Genomic DNA, 17960 nt, shown 5'->3' with positions numbered 1-17960 from the left:
TGGATCCCGTTGTAAACTTCGTGCTGCCTTGGTCGGAATTCATCCCTCCAACAAGGATTCCACGGGCCTTCAAAGACACACAGACAACGTCAAACATCACACCCAGAATCCCGCCATCGGAAACCTCAAAAGACTCATATTCCTCGTTTCCCCCCTCACGCACTTTTTTATCCCCATTCGATCGATTCGTACGGCCTGCCAACCCTTTCTCCAGGCCCCTCCATCCTCTTCAGCCGCGCCGGACATGGGTCCGTCGTAGATAGAGTCATGGCTCAACACCACCACACACATACGGCGCCTTGGCGTCCGTATACCATATAAACTCCACGGTCGATCCACCGGTCTTTCCTTTCCCCTCCCCCTCCCCCAGCCGAACGCTCTACGAATGTTCAGGAGAGCCGGGGCAGGCCCCAAGGAAGAGCGAGACTTTCTCCCTAGGCCTTGCCTTGTCTCTGCAGCGGCAAAGCCAAGGCTCGCTCGCTTACAGTAAAGTATTGACTCTCGGCAACATCTAACGATTCCCATACGGATAGACCCATACATGACATACCCAGCCAGACACGGGAACAGCCACTGCCACTGGGCAGAAAAGAATTAACCCCCCCATACGGCTTAGTGCACCAAAGCCTCCCTCTTCAGCCTTGCATCGGTTTCTCCGGGGGTGTGGTGGCCCGGTAGTCTCAGAGAAAGAGCACGCACTCTATTCTTGGTAAATGCTGGGTATAATACATGAGGAACTGTAGAAAAGGGAAAAACAGAAAGGAAAAAGGCGTCTTGTGAACCACTCCTGCGTCCCCTTCCCTGCCCATCCCATCCTCTATTCCTCAAACCCTGGATCCGCCACCCGGTGTTTACTTCCCAGTTCCGAGTCAAAAGACGAGAAGGGGAACGGGCCAAGTGTGTGTATGTGTATGTGTGTGTGTCCTATCCGTCATGTCATATCCGTCGTCTTGTCATCTTTGTCGTTTCCAGCATTCCATCAACCCCGATTTTCCCTCCTTTAGCCCTTTGCATCGTACGTAATAAGCCTCTTCGTTTTCGCATTGGGGCGATAGATATCCTCCAGAACCCCGTGTGTTGTCGTGTCATCAACGGGGCAGCTCGTTCCCATCTTCCATCCCACCTCGCCGGTCAGCCGGCGACGACTCGCGAGCATCCGAGCATGTGCTCGTCGGGTGCCCCACCAAGCATTACCCCTGTCTGTCGTTCCGCCTCACACACAGCCGCCTGGACCATCAGACGGTTCACGCCGCAACATCCTCCTCGTCGAGGGGTTCAACCCTGACGAGAATTTCCTCCAACAACCCCTCCAGGAAGGTGCCAACGTCCCTGCCCATACCCACGGGCTCCGCCTTGTCATAGTGGTCAATCTCTTTACACACATGAGCGAGCTTATATACGAGCTTTCGCAGCTTCTCGTGAGCCGCCTCCGCTCGTTGTTGCTTTGGGGTCACCTGGTTCATGGCCACGAGGCTAGACGAACCCTGTTGAGGTCGGAATGCCTGTTGCAGCCTAATTTGTCTCCTCTTTAGCGCCTCCTCGAGTGCAGGGAAAATGACATCGTTCAAGGCGTCCAACTCCCCGTTGGGGTTAGACGGCGCTGGCGGGGGGAAGGATGAAGGAGCCGCGGGTTCAGGAGTAGGTGTCTGCGTCTTTGAGGGCAGCGCGTATGCCTTTGGTGGTGGAGGCGGCGCCGCCTGGCCAGACGGTTGGCGATGTTGCCCATTCGGAGATTGGCTCGGTATCCTGACCGGCGTTTGTTGCGCCTGCGGGCTGCCGCGGTATGGTGGGATTTCTGGAAGAGTAATCGGTGCAAACTTGTTGTTTGGCCGAGGCCCATGGAGAGGGGGTCGCGGGGGTGTAGCATCATCGAGGTGTTGCAAGTCGGCGGGCTGGATTACAGGGCCTAGACTCATCAAGCCCATGTCCTTCTGCAACTGAACCTGTAATTCTCGGTCGTAGTCCGGAGATTGACTGACCGGGACGGCAGGAGGAATCAATCGAGAGACGGGTCGCGGTGTCTCTGGACCCCCTCCTCCTCCTCTTTGCAACTTCTCAGGTGACATTGGAAGAGGCACCTTGGCCGGCGACTGCGGCGCAGGCGCAACTGACGGCACTGGTTTCCGTTGCGGCGATGCCTGTCGAGAGGTCCCCGTGTTGGCACTGGCCGCCTTGAGGGTATCAGAGGCGACGGCGAGGTCTCGGCCAAAGTCGCGAATCTTGGTCGGACTGCTGTCTCTCGAACGCTCTCCGTAATCATCTATGCTTTCCGTAGATCTCGCAGCTCTGGCGTTGGTGGCAGACTCGTCCAGAGCACCAAGTCCGGGACGAGGAACAACGCCGCCACGATCTCCTACAAGCCTCACTGTGCCGAAATCCCACATGTCCTCGTCGACCTGCCGGCGCTCGTAGTATTCTTCACCCCCTTGGTCACTCTCGTCATCGTCGCCCTTGTGCGTCGCAGCCCACCGGCTGTGGCGCTCGATAAGCTCGGTCAGGTAGCTCGTCTTCTTTGCGCGGCGTATAAACGGATGCTTGAGCAGGTCCTTGGCCGTAGGTCGGTCCTTGGGGTCCCTCTGCAAACACACCTCGATGAAATCTTTGAATGCTTTTGTAAAGTTTCCTTCCAGCCGTGGTGGGGGGTTCTTGGGGATTAGAAATAACACCTTCATGGGGTGGATATCAGCATACGGTGGCTCGCCGTTGGCAAGCTCCAGCGCCGTGATACCAAGCGACCAGACGTCAGCTTTATGATCGTACCCTGACTGCTTGATGACCTCCGGGGCCATCCAGAAAGGTGTGCCGACAAAAGTATTCTTCTTCGTCATGGTAGCCGAGAGCTGCCCCGAAACGCCAAAATCTGCGAGTTTAACCTGCCCGTTGGAGCTGAGTAGTACATTGGCAGCTGAATCCGCATGTCAGCTCTAGGAAAATAGCAAATGGTGCGCATTGCAGAGTGATCCACGTACCTTTGACATCGCGGTGCAGCTTCTTATCCGTGTGCAAGTAATCGAGACCGAGTAGCAGCTCGCGAATAACGATGGCAATGTAGTCTTCGCCAATCAGACCTGGCTTCATGAGGTCTGCGCAGCTTCCGCCAGAACAAAACTCCATGACAATCCATAGTTCCGCCCCCTTGGCATACGAGCCGTAGTATTTCGTAACATAGGGGGACTGCAGTTCGGACAGGATGGCGATTTCCTGGATAATGTCTTCGACTTCGTCCTCGGCACTCTCGATATCAATAATCTTGATGGCTACGGCGTGACCGGTGCGCTTGTCGACTCTGTTTGTACGAGTTATGGTCAGTCCTCTGGTGCTTCTCGCTGGAGAGGGGAGGGGAACTCGGCGGTACTTACCCCTTGTAGACCTTGCCAAAGCTTCCTCCACCTAGACAAATCCAGTGTATTAGCAACATGCCGCACCAAGCACGGAAGCAGCGCGCATACCGATGCAGTACTCCTTGGTGTAGAGCAGCTCGGGATCAAGCGCCTCGTTGCCCTCCTCGATATCCCTATCGCGATCGCCCATGATTGCGGTCTAGCACTGCGAAGGATGGTGGTGTGTTCCCAGCAGAGAGGAGCCGTCGTTCAATTGACGCCGCGCAACAACAGAAGGCTGATCCGTCGAGAGCTGTCGTCCGTCGCAAAGGAGAGGATCGCGGGGTTGCAAGGGGTCCGAAAGTTCGTCAGCGCAGTGGGATTAGCGGTAGTTCGGCGTCGGCGCGGTGGTGGTTCGTCTCTGGTCCGATGCCTCTTGTCGTCAGGCAGAGAAATGTTCGGTTGGCGGGAAATTGAGTTCTCGGACTGGAAAGTCTCTTTTTCCCTTGGTGCTCGGGCAGCGGGCAGCGAGCAGCGGGCAGCTGGTTGAAGAGGGGATCCTGGAGTTGAGGGCGAGCGACCTGGAGAGGGACAGAGGCGGTGGGGGACGACGGATACGGCTTGTCGTCGAGCTGAGGTAGAAGCGATTGAGGCCGGGCTAGGTGGTCACAAGTGGCCCCCGAGACGGCTGGTTCTGAAGACCCAAACTAAGGAGAGAAAGAAAGCGATCTGGTTCAAGGCGAGCGGTTAGCAAAAAATGTGCTAGAGACAAAGTCGGCCGGAGCCTAACGGTTGATTAGTTCCCAAGGGGGCGGCGTCAATCGTACGTGGGCTCTTGTCGCGTGTCGAATGTCTCGTCTCTCCTTTTTCTTCAAGATGCAGAGACAGAATGACGAGGTAAACAAGGAGAGGGGAAAACCACTACGGTAGGTAGGTGAGGTAGGTGAGGATGAGGAAAAAAAAGTTCCAGAGGTGGTGGTGAGACACTGTAGCGGGCCGCTGTAATTCGCGTTCTTCGCGAGTCGGTGGATTTGGTAGAGCCAAAGGAAAGGGAGAGGGAAGGAAAGACGTCAGTGCCACGGGCCACGGTACTACAGGTAGACGAAAGTCCATAGATAGGCACAACAAACAGCAGGGGATATTCAAGAGACCTACAGAGTACGGATAGAGATGGGCAATCTCAAGGTATGGCAAGGAAGAGCCGCGCAAAAAAGAAAGCGTCGTGGGGTTGCGGTTGGTACCTGTGCTTTGGTCCCAAGGGAACGACGGACGGGAATCTGATGTTTGGGCACACGAGGCAGATTGTGGGGTAGCAAGAGACGGCACCAAGCCAGACCGAGACCAAGCAGTCAGACCTCTGGACGGTTGAAAGAGGCCACAAAGAAGAGGGCGGTGGCGTGGCTGTCTTTGCGTCGTCGTCGCTTTCTTGAATGTTGTCTTGGGATGTTGTCAATGTTTGCGGTGCGGTCTCGGTGTTGGTGCTAGTCCGGGGCTTGGACTTTCGTAGGTACCTATGTAGGTAGGTAGGTAGGCACCTTGAGATTTGGACTGTTTTGGTAAGATCGACTCCCCAAATACATGTAAACGGAAATGCGACGCTCCAGCGTTAGGAAGTATTGAATCTAAGGTCTTCGTAAACAGGTTGGAATGGCCAAAGTAAGGCAGAAACAGAATCAGGAGGTGTCTACGTAGTATTAGACCTCCCATCGCCCGTTGTTTATGCCATGATCTGAAAGGGTAACCGAGGGGTCGGTTCACCAGCAACCACTGCTGTTGATGTCAATTGGGTTCCCAGGTTCCCCTCATCCCACCTCAAGTATCCCCCCCCCCCCCCCCCCCCCCCCCCCCTGCCTCCCCCGCCGACCCCCCCCCCCCCCTTTTTTTTCCGTGAATCTTAAAGGGAAACCGGGGGGGCGTTTCCCCACCACCACCCCCTTTTTTTTTCAATTGGGTTCCCCGTTCCCCCCCCCCCCCCCCCAAGATCCCCCCCCCCCCCCCCCCTGCTATCGGTATGGTCCTCGGGGTGGCCCTGTCCAGTGAAAACGTCAGCGACCTCCAGCAGTCAAAACAATGGAATGCCGTAAGGTACGGAGTATCTACATACGCAATGCATTATCGCCAACGTAAGCGAGCGTGCACAGATCACATCCTGCTTATCAATTGGCACTGCACCTCACAGAATCGACCCAGACGCTGCCAACCAGACATCCATCTCCCACCTCTCATTTCACCATCTCGCCATCTCAGCTTCAACAACACCAACATCAATATAGGTACTACCTTAGCACTATACCTAACAGACGAGAGCAACCCACCACGTCCAATCACCCCTCCATCCATCTCCCATGCAGTGACACGTCCCGTCCAGGAACCCGTCCGTCATCCCCCTCTGATTGGTTCCCCTCCAACCGGCGCCACCACCGATGCCCAGGTGAGCCAAGCACACTTCCCAAAGATAGATAGTTCATGCTCTAGCCTAGTGAAACACCCACATTTCTCAGCCCAAGACATCTACGGAGCACCTTTGAGCCATCTTTGTTCCTTTGGCTTCTTCTTTTGGTTGACCTTGCCGTCGATTCCGTTCAGCCCTGGGTGTGGATTTCCACTAATACATCTACACTGAATACGACAGCAGAGGCTGAAGATGATTGGCATCGGATCGTTGGACGTTGGTACTCTGTTCCTTTACACGCGTTAGGGACACATGCGCGTCAAGTCATTCACTGTATGCGCGTCTCAATGATTCAAATCGTATCACAACGCGACCAGCATTGCTTTCATTTCCCTGTCTATTGATGCCGTCTCTGTGTTAACAAGCGTCTACTTACGGTGGATGGCCGTCCGAATCTTCTGGCCCGCTGTTTGACTCTGTTAGGCTACCCGTGGTCCTCGATAAACTACGTCCTTCCATGCATGCCTGCCTGCCCTCGCCGGATATCGTACTATGTATGAGAAGAACCCAAACGAACAATGTTAAAAGAAGGCTTCCTTCCGCCTGTCCAGTTCCGGTTCTATCGGCCATGCCCTGGCCCTGGCCCTGCTGAATAAATGCACCTTGCCCGTAACCGACGTTTCCCGCCCGAATCATCAGTCGCTGAGTCGAACCAAGGCCAGCTCTAGTCCTCAATGAACTCAATCATGACGGTGCCGTTCTTGAGCCCAGCCTCCATGATAGTCGTGTCCAACCCGTCACTCAAGTCCTGGCCCTGCGGCATACGCTTCAATTCAACCTCAATCCCTTCCTTGCCCTCGAGGGGCTCCGCCTTGAGCCACTCATAGATGCGTCTGACCGGGTCCTCCAGGTTGAATCGACGGATAACACGTCCAGTAGGGTGTCGGAATTGTATCCTTGTCGTCGTTGCCGGGTTGTTCTCTGGCTCCGTGTGCGGCTTGTCACCCGCAATCCGGGCCCAGGCGCTCTGCGCCGCTGCCGGCTCAGCAGGGGGAGTAATGCCGCCTGCCGCCTCCTCGACTGGAGAAATGCCCTGGCCTCGGCCACTGGATGAGTCCGACTTGGTCAGCGCATCAGGATCGAACACGCTCGTCTTAGGCTTGGAGCTGCTGCTGCTACCGCCGTTGGACGCTGCAAGGCTGTTTTGCAATGCCATCTCCAGCATCTCATCCTCCGTCATTCGGTCGACATCGACGGTCTTGGGGCGGGGCGCTGCTTGATCCACTACGGGGTTCTTGCTGTTCGCCGCCAAGCTATAGCGGTCCAGGAATTCGGCCAGCTGCGCGTGGAAGTCAGATGCGCTGGGGAACGGTCTTCCACTCCAAACCTTGACCTGCTCTCCTGTTCTCGGATCGATGATAGCGACATGCGGGTAGTTGTCTGGGTTCTCGTGGCCGGTGCCGTGGAAGTAAAAGTTGATGTACTGCTGTGCCGCCATGGCGTCCTTGTCATACTGCAGGAAGATGAAGGCATCATCCAATAGCCTCCTGATAGCCGCATCTTTCCAAATATCCCGATTCAAGGCTTGGCAGTTGAAGTCGCTCATATCCTGGAGGTTAACCAGAATCCACTTCTTCTCGTCCTTGCCCTCCTGTCTCGCCTCGTCCCATTCCAGTCTGGACATAATGTCGTAGGGCGGCCGGAACAGCTCTGCCAGTCTCTGGGCTCGCGTGCCGCCTTCCGTTGCAGCGGGTTGGGCGGGCTGGGCGGCAGCTGGGCTGTCATCATCCCAGATGGACAGGTTATGAGCAAAGGGGTTTCCACCACCAGCTGGTGCCCAAAACATTAGCATGGCAAACCCAAAGACGTAGACATTGCCCAATACACACCTCGAGCTGCCCTGGCGGCTTCTCTCTGTCTCATTTGTGCCCGGATGATGGTGTCCATGTCCATACCATCGTCACCGTCGTAGCCTCCAACCAGCGTCTCGGTGGTTCTGGCGATGGGTGATCTGACATCATCCTGACCGCCGCCAATTCCAGCGCCGCCACCACCACCTCCAGGACCACCGCCGTAAAGTTCCTCTTGTAATCTCTTGGCCATGGCGGCATCCTCTTCCTCTTGGGCGCTTCGGGCAATGGCCGCCACCTGTTCGTTTGCCGCAATCTCGGAGTCGTCGTGTCCAAAGTTATCGTCCATATCGTCCACCGTCATGGCCGTATCGCCATCGTCATCACTATCTATGTGAATGACCCCGCGCTCGTCCTGCCGTCCAACATTCGGTCGGGTGCTCGAGGGCACTGGCGGCGCTGTCGAGGAGGTGGCGGACGGCTGGTTGAAACTACTCTGAATGTCGGGGTTCTCGAAGAAAAGCTGAATAGCCTGCTCCAGATTGTTGTTGGTCATCTCCAGGAAGCCGCGAGCGGCCTCCGGGCTAGCTGCCGTGATGGCGACGAAGTTGGAGATATCCTCGTCCATGGCGAAGGTGTGCGCTTGACTGTTAAGGTCGCTGAAAAGAGTTTGGCTTCGTGCGTGGCTTCGTGAGATGTCCTTCAGCAGTTGGTACCGGCCAGCAATGAGTCGAAAGATATTCTGTTTTTTTTCTGGTGGCGGTCAGAAGAGTGAATGAAGAAGAGTCGCTGAAGGTGGGAGACGGATGGCACCTCTGCCCCACCTTGAACCGAAGGTGCTGGAGTCTGGCACGGGGCGGAGGGGTAGCTGCAGGTCACCGTCGGGCGCGTTGGTCTTTGGGTCTAAATTGTCTGGCCCCGTCAAGTGAAGAAGTCCACGGCGGTTTCCGAACGAGCAACTTGAAAGAAAGTCGATAGCTTCAGGTTCAGCTTCTTGTTGGGAGAGGAAAGGCAAGGCTGGTTTGGTTGGTTTGCGCCGCCACTGATCTGAGGACGGGATGGTGTTGCGGGCTTGTCCCGGCGCGTGTAAAGGCAAATGAGTGCAGGCACGGGTGGAAGCGCAGGGCAGGTGCTGCTATCGGGCCAGTGCCACCCTCAAGGCGTCCAACTCTGTGACGCAACCGCCGGTCGAGCCTCGGAGCCATCCTTCCTGCTCTGGGCTGTCTCGGAGAAATGGTGGAATGTTGATGCGATGAGGTGATTTACTGCGCCACGGCCACCAAGGTGCTCAATCTCGTGTGGCTGACCTTGTGGCTTGTACTCAGCCACACACAAAGATGTTTGTCTTGAAGAGCACCCCACGCAGAGTATTGCAGCCTGCTTCTTTCTTGCTCTGACTATATGCACAGGCCCGTCTCTAGATTCATCCTGCCTTGGACTGCCATTTCTATCTACATCAAGATATGAAGATATAGCTTCTGCTTCCGGTTTTGCCATCTCAAGAAACGGATATCTGGCTGAGCGTCGCGATGTCCCGCACCCACAAATTGCAAGATGTAGGAATCTTACTACCTGCGAATAGGTCCCTGTCAAGAAGAACTATCATCTAGGCTTTCTGTGGTCTGCCGCACTATTGAAAGGAAAGTAGCTGGTGCAGTCTGACATAGATCAGAGGATTCACTCAGGCTTCGAGGCAGCAGCACCGGGACTGGACAGGTATCCCCTAGCTTGCAACTCCGAGCCGGTGCCATCAATATATACGTAACCAACCTTAGCTACACAAAGTGCGCTTCAGAGTTGTCCCATTGGCTCTGCCCTCTTTCCATTATCTTTCATGTGTACATCGATGAATTGTTTCTGCGAAATCAAACGTTGAGAGGAAGGCTGGCGTCATTGTAACAGTCATTCAAAAAGCAAGTTCTAATATAGGGGTATCAACACCCCGCGAGCCATATCCTGCCGCCTCGCGGCCAAAAACATCAGCTTCCCTTGCTGGAGAAGTAGGAAGAAGTATCCTCTCCTCGTCCTCCTACTTCTCCAACTCCGCGAGGATCTCCTTGAGGTGCTTCTGCACCTCAAGAGACCTCTCAGCCCCCAAAGCCTTCTTCACCATCTCCACAAAGCTCTTCCTCTCCTCCGCCGCCGCCGCTCCCTCCCCAAACACCCCGCGCTGAATGGCCTTGAATACTCCGCCAATAGCGAGGGCCCGCATCGTACGCTGGGCCTCGGTGCCGTTGTCGACGGACTCGGGATCCAGGCTGCGGAGATAGGCCAGAGCGACCTCCTTCTCGTTGCTGGCAGGGGTGCTGGAGGCAGGGGCAGGCGCAGCCTCCATCAGGTCTCTGACGGACTCGTACCACACCTCTCGCTTGATGCCCTCGAACTTGGCGTTGTCGAGGTACGTCTTGAGAAGCTCAAAGATCTTCTTGAGCACGGCGCTGGGGTTCTCCTTGATCTCCTTGCGGTTGTAGCCCCGCGCGACAGTCTCAATGCCGTTGACGGCCGCCTTGCGAGTCGCGTCGCCGGAGCTGTCGACATCCATCCGGTCCTCGTCAATGAAGTCGTCCAGAGGCCCGCTCACAATGGTGGAGATGGTCTCGAGAAGGTCCAAGTCGTCGCGCTGCTCTGCAAATTGCCAGAGAGCCTTGAAGGCGAGCGGGCGGTAGTCCTCGTTGTTTCTTTTCGCCTCGCGGATCGCAATCTTTTGCTGCTGTGCGGCGATGGTCGAGTCGTTCTGCCAGAGAGCTTTGCCCTTGCCGACGAACTGGGGGAAGGACTCGAGAACCTTCTCCTTTCCGGGGAAGGTCTTGAGCGCGAGCGCCTTGTCAAGAACGGGCCAGATGAGCTTCAGGTTTGCCTCGGACATTTGTCCGCCAGTGGCATCGCTGGAGGCAACAACAGCCTTGATCATGCTCGCGATGCTGAAGGCGGCGGTATGCTGAAGATTCCATCGCGGCGCCTCGAGGCCTCTCTTGATGAAGCCTACAATCTCGGGAACGTAGCGCGCGACGGTGCGAGAGCTGCCGCCGTGCTGGTTCCAGACTTCGTCGAAGCACTTTCGGGTATACTCGTCCGTGTCGTGCATTCCCATGTAGGTGAACGGGATGAACTTGGCCGCCAGGGCGTTGAAGTGGTCAGGGGCCAGCTTGGACACGCCGAGAACAACGTCGGATACCTTGGCGCGGCGGGCCTCGTCTTCGCTGGCAAAGTAGAATTCGGTAAACTTATCGACGAGGCGCTCCTTGGATGCGTCGGGAACGATGCGCATCAGGTATCCCGCGGCTCTGGCGTAGCCCTTGCTGACTTCGTCGTTGCGGTCGAGTGCTTGCTTCTCCATAATCTGCATGAACTTTGGTGATACCGGCTTGAAGTCGACGGCGTGGCGCATGACGAGATCGCCAATCAGTCTAGCACATGCAATCTTGGTCGGCATGCCGATGGCGGTCTTGATAATCTCCTCGAGCTTCGGCGCAAGCTGCTTCATCCCCTCGGCGTCAAGCTGCCGAAGGCAGTTGTCGATGGCTTCCGAGATTGGCGATTGGTTGACCCATCTTGCTCTGAGCTTATCAAGCTGGTCACGGGAGTCCTCGCTAACCTTCTGGTAAGCGTAATTGATCTGCTCTGGCTCGATTGTGCTATGAAGACCCAGAAGAGGAGGGATGAAGTCGACAATGAAGGGCTTCAGATTAGGGCCGCCCTTCTTAGTGATGTCAATAATCGTCTTGAGCGAAAACATCTTGACTTCGTCGACACCGCTCTCGAGACCGCTGGGCGAGAGGAGGAAACGAAGAGCTTGCTTCAGCATAGCCTGCGCTGACGACGAAGACCCACCCTCTTCGAGTTGACGGACAATAGTGTTGGTCAGACCCATGCACAGCTTGAGGGCAGATTCTCTGACAGATCCCTTGACATCGTCAAGCACCTTCAGTGCCGCAGTCCAGATCTCGGCATAGTACTTTTCATACTTGTGGAAGGGCTGTCCGGAAATCAGGTCGGAGATGGCACCACAGCTGGCCTGTCGGACGCGCCACTCCTTGCCGAGGACGTTCTTCAGGAGGTCCTGCATGATGGCGTCGAAGTGCTCGCCAATCGTTTCATTCGGGTTCTTGACCAACGCCTTCCAGATGTCGTCCATGGATCGTTGAACGTTGGAGTTCGGGTCGAAGCGGTAACGGAACAGCTTAGGGTAAAGCTTAGGGTCGACCTCTGACTCGGAGAGGATATTGCTGAGACCAAAGCGGCCAAAGGCAGATCTCGTAGACCAGGTCGCGGCGTTCGTCGCAAGAGACATGAACTTATAGACGAGACTCTGGTCACCGACTTCGTTCGCCAAACTGACAATATCCTTGTAGGACGTGACCGACTTGCCCTCGCCCGTAGGCAAAGCGCCGGGCTCGAACAACTCCGTCTCATCCTCAACCTTGATCTGCGTGGTGTTCCCAGTAAAGGCCGAGACCAAGTCCTTGACAAGATCCTGCTTCAATCCTTCGTCGCCCTTCTCATACACCAGTGACAGACCCCGGGAGGCCGTCTCCTGCACCAACTCGTCACGCGCACTGAGCAATCTCATGAATGCGGCCTGGGCCTCTCGAAGACGTGACTGGACCTCGTCGAGATGTCCGCAGTACTGAACGACGCAGAAGAGCCAGATGCCAGAGGCCTTAAGCAAGCTGGGTTTTGTCGTCTTGCAGTCGCGGAACAGCTTGTCGAGCACGGCGGTGATTCTCTGGCTGCGCTTGCCCTTTCTCCAGGGACCGTCGGTGCAGTCGACATTCATGGAGAGCTTGACAAAGTCAGACTCCCAGCAGGCGATAGCGGCAGTGATGGCCTCGCCGACAGTGAACTGGATCTCGGTCTCTTTTCTCGCGTGAAGTCCGAAAAGGCTCTTTAGGACGCTATCGATGCCTGAAGTCTTGCTAGACGGGTACAGCAGGCCGTCTTCGGGGGTGGCCTCTTCATTCGGCTCGTTGAACGCCAAGGCAAGGCGGCCGAGTGCAAAGATGGACTTGTCGCTTCCTGCATTTGCATTCTCCGTGAGTCTCTCAATCACATAATCCGCCGTAAGGTTGTTAACATTGTCCGGAATATACTGGGAAAGTCCCGCGGTCCAAAGTTCTCCGTAACATTCGAGAATAGCATTCTCCAACGTTGGGCCATGGCGCGATTTGTCCATGAGCATCCTTGCTGGAAGATGAACGTCGATCGGGATAGGAAGACCATAGTACACGGCCCTCGAAAAGATGTGGCCGAATGCCTGCAGGGCTCCCTCGACACCATTGGCGACTGCTCCAACATGCTTTTCCCATCCCCAAATCATAGCCTTGAGATCTCTCAGGAACTTCTGAACGTTCTCGTTCCTCGTCTGGTGGGGAGCCGCCTCGGGAATCGCCAGGTCCACCTTATTAAGGGGGTGAGGAAGGAGAATTCCGACGGCTTGTGCGGCGGCAGCACGGGTGTGTCTGTTGTTTGATGCGATGCACTTCTGCAGAACCCATGCTGAGGGGGCAATGTAGTTGATAGTGCCAGCGGGGGCGAGTGATGCGACATCAACCATGGACTTCAGGCAGCTCTCAACGACGCGATCGGTTCCATCCAGGTTCTTCAGGTAACGAACACCATCGAAGCAGATCTTGATGAACAGGCCAATGTACTCCGGCTCAACGGAACGGAAGTAGGCTCTGATGGTTTCCCGGGTCTTGACGTCGTTCCGAACAAGAGTGTCGAGCTGGGAACTCCAATCAGGGACCAAAGGAAAGTCTGGAAGCGCGGCGACGAACAGGGCCCTCTTGACATACTCGACGGCAACAGAGTAAGCCATCATCTTTTCGCCTTGAAAGTTCTGCATCGTACGGTCATCATCGAAGTCAAGCTTGGGAGGCGCTGAGCTGCTCCACTCGTCACTTGAGATTTCGTCAGATATCTTGTCGCAGAAGAAGTACGTCATGAGTTGGATCCAATCCGGCATCTTGTGCGCCTCGGCGTCTCTGTACGTCCAGGGATCCAAGCCCTTTCTGCCTTCCTCGACGACCTCTGTGCGCTCTGACTTGCGGCCGGCTATGGCCAGGATATCGATCCATCTGCCTCGCACATCCCATGATGCGATGGTCTGGTTCGCCCACTTGACCGCTGAGAATCTTGCACTTCGCACGGCAGGGTTCTCCTCGGGGAGATTCATGTAGTGCAGGAGGAGAGAGATGAGGCTAATCATACCACTGCCGCGACCGTCGCCGCTGACTGTCTTTGGGTCGAAGCTTCTGGTCAGTCCCGAAAGTGAGCCCTCAATGGCAGAGACCGCCTCCACGGTAGGGTCCTCGGACATGGATCTAAAGAGCCAACCGACGAGATGCAGTTTGTCCTGTGTGCTGGATGCACTTCCCGCGCCAAGAACACCAAGTAAGTCGTAGGCCATAGACCGAAGCTTCTCTTCGTCTGCCGTCAGTGTCCGTGAAACAGGCCAGCCCTGGTCTTCCACGTAAGTCCGCATCTTGTCGATCAACTTAGGACCGATGGTGAAGGGGGCCTGAGTAGGTCCGATGTTGGCGCACCAGTTGAGGAAATAAAACAGAGCTTTGTGAAGTCTGGTACGCTCCAGGCCACTTGCTGCTTGTAAATGAGCTGGTGCAATGGATGAAGTCTCTGTACCAAAGTCGAGCGTCACGACGTTCATGATATTATCCTGCATTGTCGTGGCAAGCTTCGATTTCGAAAGCAGAGGGAGAATCTTGATTCTGTGGGGCGCAGGAAGTCGGGCGTGTGCATTATACAACTCCTCAATAACCGACGCCTTCTCGAAGTCGATTGTGATTCTTTTCAAGATGTCTTCCCCGGCCTGTGAGACTTGATAGTCGGGGCTCGCTGCAGCAGATAGCGCAGGCAAGAGTCTTTCCTCATCTTTGAAAGCACCGCTAGCCAAGAGCTGAGCAATCTTGCGCCGGAGGGCCTGCATATTCTGGAATGCAGCTGCGGTATCGCGCTGCTCCGGCTTCAGGAAGTCCAGGTCCGCTGCAAGCAGGGCCGGGTTCATCCTCTCAAAATCTTGTCGAGTTGGGTTCGAGCCACCTGGGATCCTGAGGAGTAACACCTTACCCAGCCATCTTGCGACGAAGAGGGCGTCTGCATCTTTTGAAAGACCGCTAGCTTCTCTCAAGACCGCGTCTTCTTCGCTGCCGCGTGATGGTACCTGGATATCGGGAATGATCTTCAAGAGAACATTGAACATGGATGATTGGGTGGCGGCATGGTTGGGCGATGAAATGCCCTTTGCCACTTTGGGGAATAGATGACGTCTTTCGTAATCATCCAGACGCAGAATGCTATGCTGGATGAAGGAAATATCTAAGACGCGAAGAATAGGTGAGTCGACCTCTTGATATTGGTCGATGAGCTTCTCCACCGGAAGAATGATGCTGTGTACACCGTTAGTGCCCACACTCAAATCCTGGAAGACGCGGAAGACAAGGAATTTCGGACCTCGGGTGTATGATCAGGCCTTTGAGTTTGCCGGCAAATGTGATCACCTAACTCGAACGTCAGTATCAGGAATAATTATGTGAAGCTTGTGGTGGATTCTCGCCTCAGTGCGGACTGCAGGATAGTCACTCTTGGCCTTAAGTAGCAGCGCGCACAGGTACTTGCCCAACAACTCATTCAACTTGGTCTCGTTGTTTGACGCCTCGAGAAGCCGAATCTGGACAGTCCCCACGAGGCGCTTCTCCTTAGCCTCGGGAGATTCGCCAGACATCTTGAAGAAGCTGTCGCAGCGTTGAATTTGGGTTGATGATGAGAGGTGATGATGGAGAGAGAGATGTGGGGGTACATGTAAATGTACCTGACGTGTGCTGTGGGAAGAGTCGACGTTGCTTCCGGTTGCCTGAGCTGATTAAGCTTGGTGTCCGAGTGGTTCCAGAAATTCCACAGAAAACGGAACGGAACAGGGGGAGAAACAGTTGGGGGCGGCAACTTACCTCCGCCACAATGTGGCCAATGTTTGCTCCGAAATCGGTTTAGCGAGTAAACGCCGGAGATGTTTTCGAGAGACTCCGAGACAGAAACAAACTAGGAGGGCGGGTGCTACCCAGCTCCAAAGTGTATGGTCACACAAGGCGAGAGCTCTCGCTGGTTTTTTCTATACCGTCCTATTTTGGTTTCTGGTTGTATTTCTGTACAGCGTGTCATGAGAGGTAGACAAGGTGACGTGTAATTAATGCGGGTCTACTCAATAGTCGTCTTAACCACACAAGGCGAGAGCTCTCCCCATTTTACCTCTGCACTGTCCTCTTTTGGTTTTCTCCCTAAGGATATGGCCCTGCAGGATTAATCTGCCTAGAGAGTTGAACAATGCAAGGTGAGGGGGGTTGGTACAATTCTTCTAAGCAGCCTTCACTTAATCATAAGAGGCGAGAGCACTCGCCGTCTCAGTTCAGTGCCGTCCTATTTCATTTGTGAATATTGTTATCAGGATGTGTGAGGGAACAACAAGGCAAGCAAAAAGCAATCACGATCTACCGGGTGATTTTATCTTGATCACATAGAACATGCGAGGGCTTTATCATCTTGGAGTTCACATTCAGCCGCATCTGTCTTTAATCATCGGGGTGCAGTTCCCAAACATATGCTACCAGTGAGATGAGGAGATTTGAAATCTAGAACTTTCATGTAAAGAATCAGGCGAAGTAGTAAGATAGATGGAGTCACTTACAAATATGGCACAGGCGAATTACTGAAACTCGAAGGGAGTGAAACCCTAACCCGCCTCTCCCTCTGCTCGCAAGCGCAAAGGTGCTATGAAATCCGGCATTGAAGCTTCAGCCGGGCGCTTTATACCTTACCTCAGGGTCCCTTGTTACTTCTTTGCCACAGAAATGGTCGAACACCCGTTGAGTCAGGTCACATCGCTTGCAACCGTAACGGCCTCGATATGTGCACTTTGCTGCAGGTGGATGATAGTAAGCTAGATTATGTCGAGTTGTGAACTGAAGTCAAAGGAAATTGGGATGAAAGCCTTTTTTCAATTTCTTTGATTGCAAGATTAAAACTATGGTGAACTTATGGTTAAGGCTACCTGAATAAAGAGCCATATGTACAGAAGTGACCTTGAACTCTTGGCGAAGTGTGAATATACTGGATGGGTAGGCTCTGGAGTGACGTTCAAGAAAAGTGAGAATCTGAACTCATCAAGCTCTATTTCAACGTGAGGTTTGTGTCAATAATTGAGCACTGGTTAGAGTGATTAGGCATGTAATTGTATGACAGGACGAGCTAAGGCAGAGTTCACTGAAAGCTTCCCTATCTGCCGATATAAGTCGTCGAGCCACACGCGCAAACGCGAGATCATTTCATTTGCCCAAGTTTCAACTTCCTCCATCAAAGTGAGTTGCATAGACTCTTTATCTGTCTCGAATAATATTCCAGAATATCTCTTGTCACCATTAGTTGCGAGGTGTTTCCAAGTTTGAGGCCAAGGTCAGATGAACTATGCCCTCCATTTGAATTATCGCATAGTATCAGGCTTATTGCGCGTGTCTCCATCAAGCATCCAGTGGTACTGTTGCGATCAGAGACAATTGAACTCATGGCAGTAGAGGCACATGACCGGAATTATTATCTTCCGAGTTGGACTGGCCATCAGGGCGTTATTGATGCCTGGAGGCATTTGACAGCATACCCAAATCTTTTGATTACCTGACGGTCGTAAAGCCCATAGCTCGCATTCTGATTGCCAGAGACCGCTTAGATCTTGGATGTAATCTGCATGATCCTCAAAAGCATAGCATCGGTATATTTCAGGTGCCAAATGAGATCGCCAATGTCAGCCAAAAGCTGTCACGCTCCCCCCTAACCCCCAACTCTCATAAGCCATCCAGCTGGATAGAAGTGTTCAAGATCCCTTGACATAGACATTGACAAGATCTCTCAACACCTGCGTTGTGAACATTGTTCTCTGTAACTCCACCACTTCCTGCAGCATGAGTCCAATGATTCTCATGCTTTCAAGTCAAAGTTACCATCCGTATTCTCTTCTGCAATGCCCTGATCCTGATCGATATCAACAGACGCCGAAAGAGGGAAATCAGATAAACCTATCAAAAGCCCTTGAGGGCATCGCGTTCTACCTTAAAGATCAAACAAACCCTTCGGCCAAACTCGGATCTACTTTAGCAACCCGGAACAAATCGCAGATGCTGAGTTTCCTAGTCACTCCTTCCCGCCTGCCGATCCCAGACGAAACCCCAACATGAGGGATAACTAGTAAGTGAAAGGCTAGCCCCTTGAACCTAGGTAACTAACAGTTCTTGCAACACCACATGAGACGAAACTACCACTCCCTGATGAATATGTGTTTGGTTGCCCTTCCGAGAACACCAAGGACCCCTATCAGTGTGAGCATTCACCTCATAG

At 54.2% G+C, this 17960-nt stretch overlaps 2 protein-coding genes across 2 annotated transcripts; both read right to left on the bottom strand.

The window, feature by feature from the left end:
- Nucleotides 1–1000: 1000 nt before the first annotated feature.
- Nucleotides 1001–4900, bottom strand: CLUP02_11659 (uncharacterized protein; the record flags this gene model as incomplete). The annotated part of the gene is made up of 10 exons (XM_049290626.1): nucleotides 1001–1196; nucleotides 1249–2905; nucleotides 2970–3286; nucleotides 3360–3390; nucleotides 3450–3540; nucleotides 3600–3978; nucleotides 4111–4241; nucleotides 4306–4471; nucleotides 4562–4788; nucleotides 4856–4900. 10 exons carry the CDS (start codon nucleotides 4898–4900, stop codon nucleotides 1001–1003), a joined length of 3240 nt encoding a protein of 1079 aa, XP_049147771.1.
- A 1536-nt stretch (nucleotides 4901–6436) lies between these two features.
- CLUP02_11658 (proteasome component ECM29) lies at nucleotides 6437–15819 on the bottom strand (the record flags this gene model as incomplete). Its single annotated transcript, XM_049290625.1, has 13 exons — nucleotides 6437–7542; nucleotides 7602–8315; nucleotides 8376–8697; nucleotides 8745–9075; nucleotides 9244–9337; nucleotides 9405–9446; nucleotides 9504–9550; nucleotides 9596–14968; nucleotides 15033–15079; nucleotides 15148–15313; nucleotides 15379–15617; nucleotides 15694–15721; nucleotides 15800–15819. The coding sequence occupies 13 exons, from the start codon at nucleotides 15817–15819 to the stop codon at nucleotides 6437–6439; spliced, it is 8529 nt and encodes a 2842-aa protein (XP_049147770.1).
- Between the last annotated feature and the right edge of the window lie 2141 nt (nucleotides 15820–17960).

This window comes from Colletotrichum lupini, chromosome 6 (genome assembly GCF_023278565.1).
Source record: "Colletotrichum lupini chromosome 6, complete sequence".
Taxonomy (NCBI): Eukaryota; Fungi; Ascomycota; class Sordariomycetes; order Glomerellales; family Glomerellaceae; genus Colletotrichum; species Colletotrichum lupini.
The sequence above is the reverse complement of the archived record's forward strand: the minus strand, read 5'-3'. Positions and strand labels throughout refer to the sequence as shown.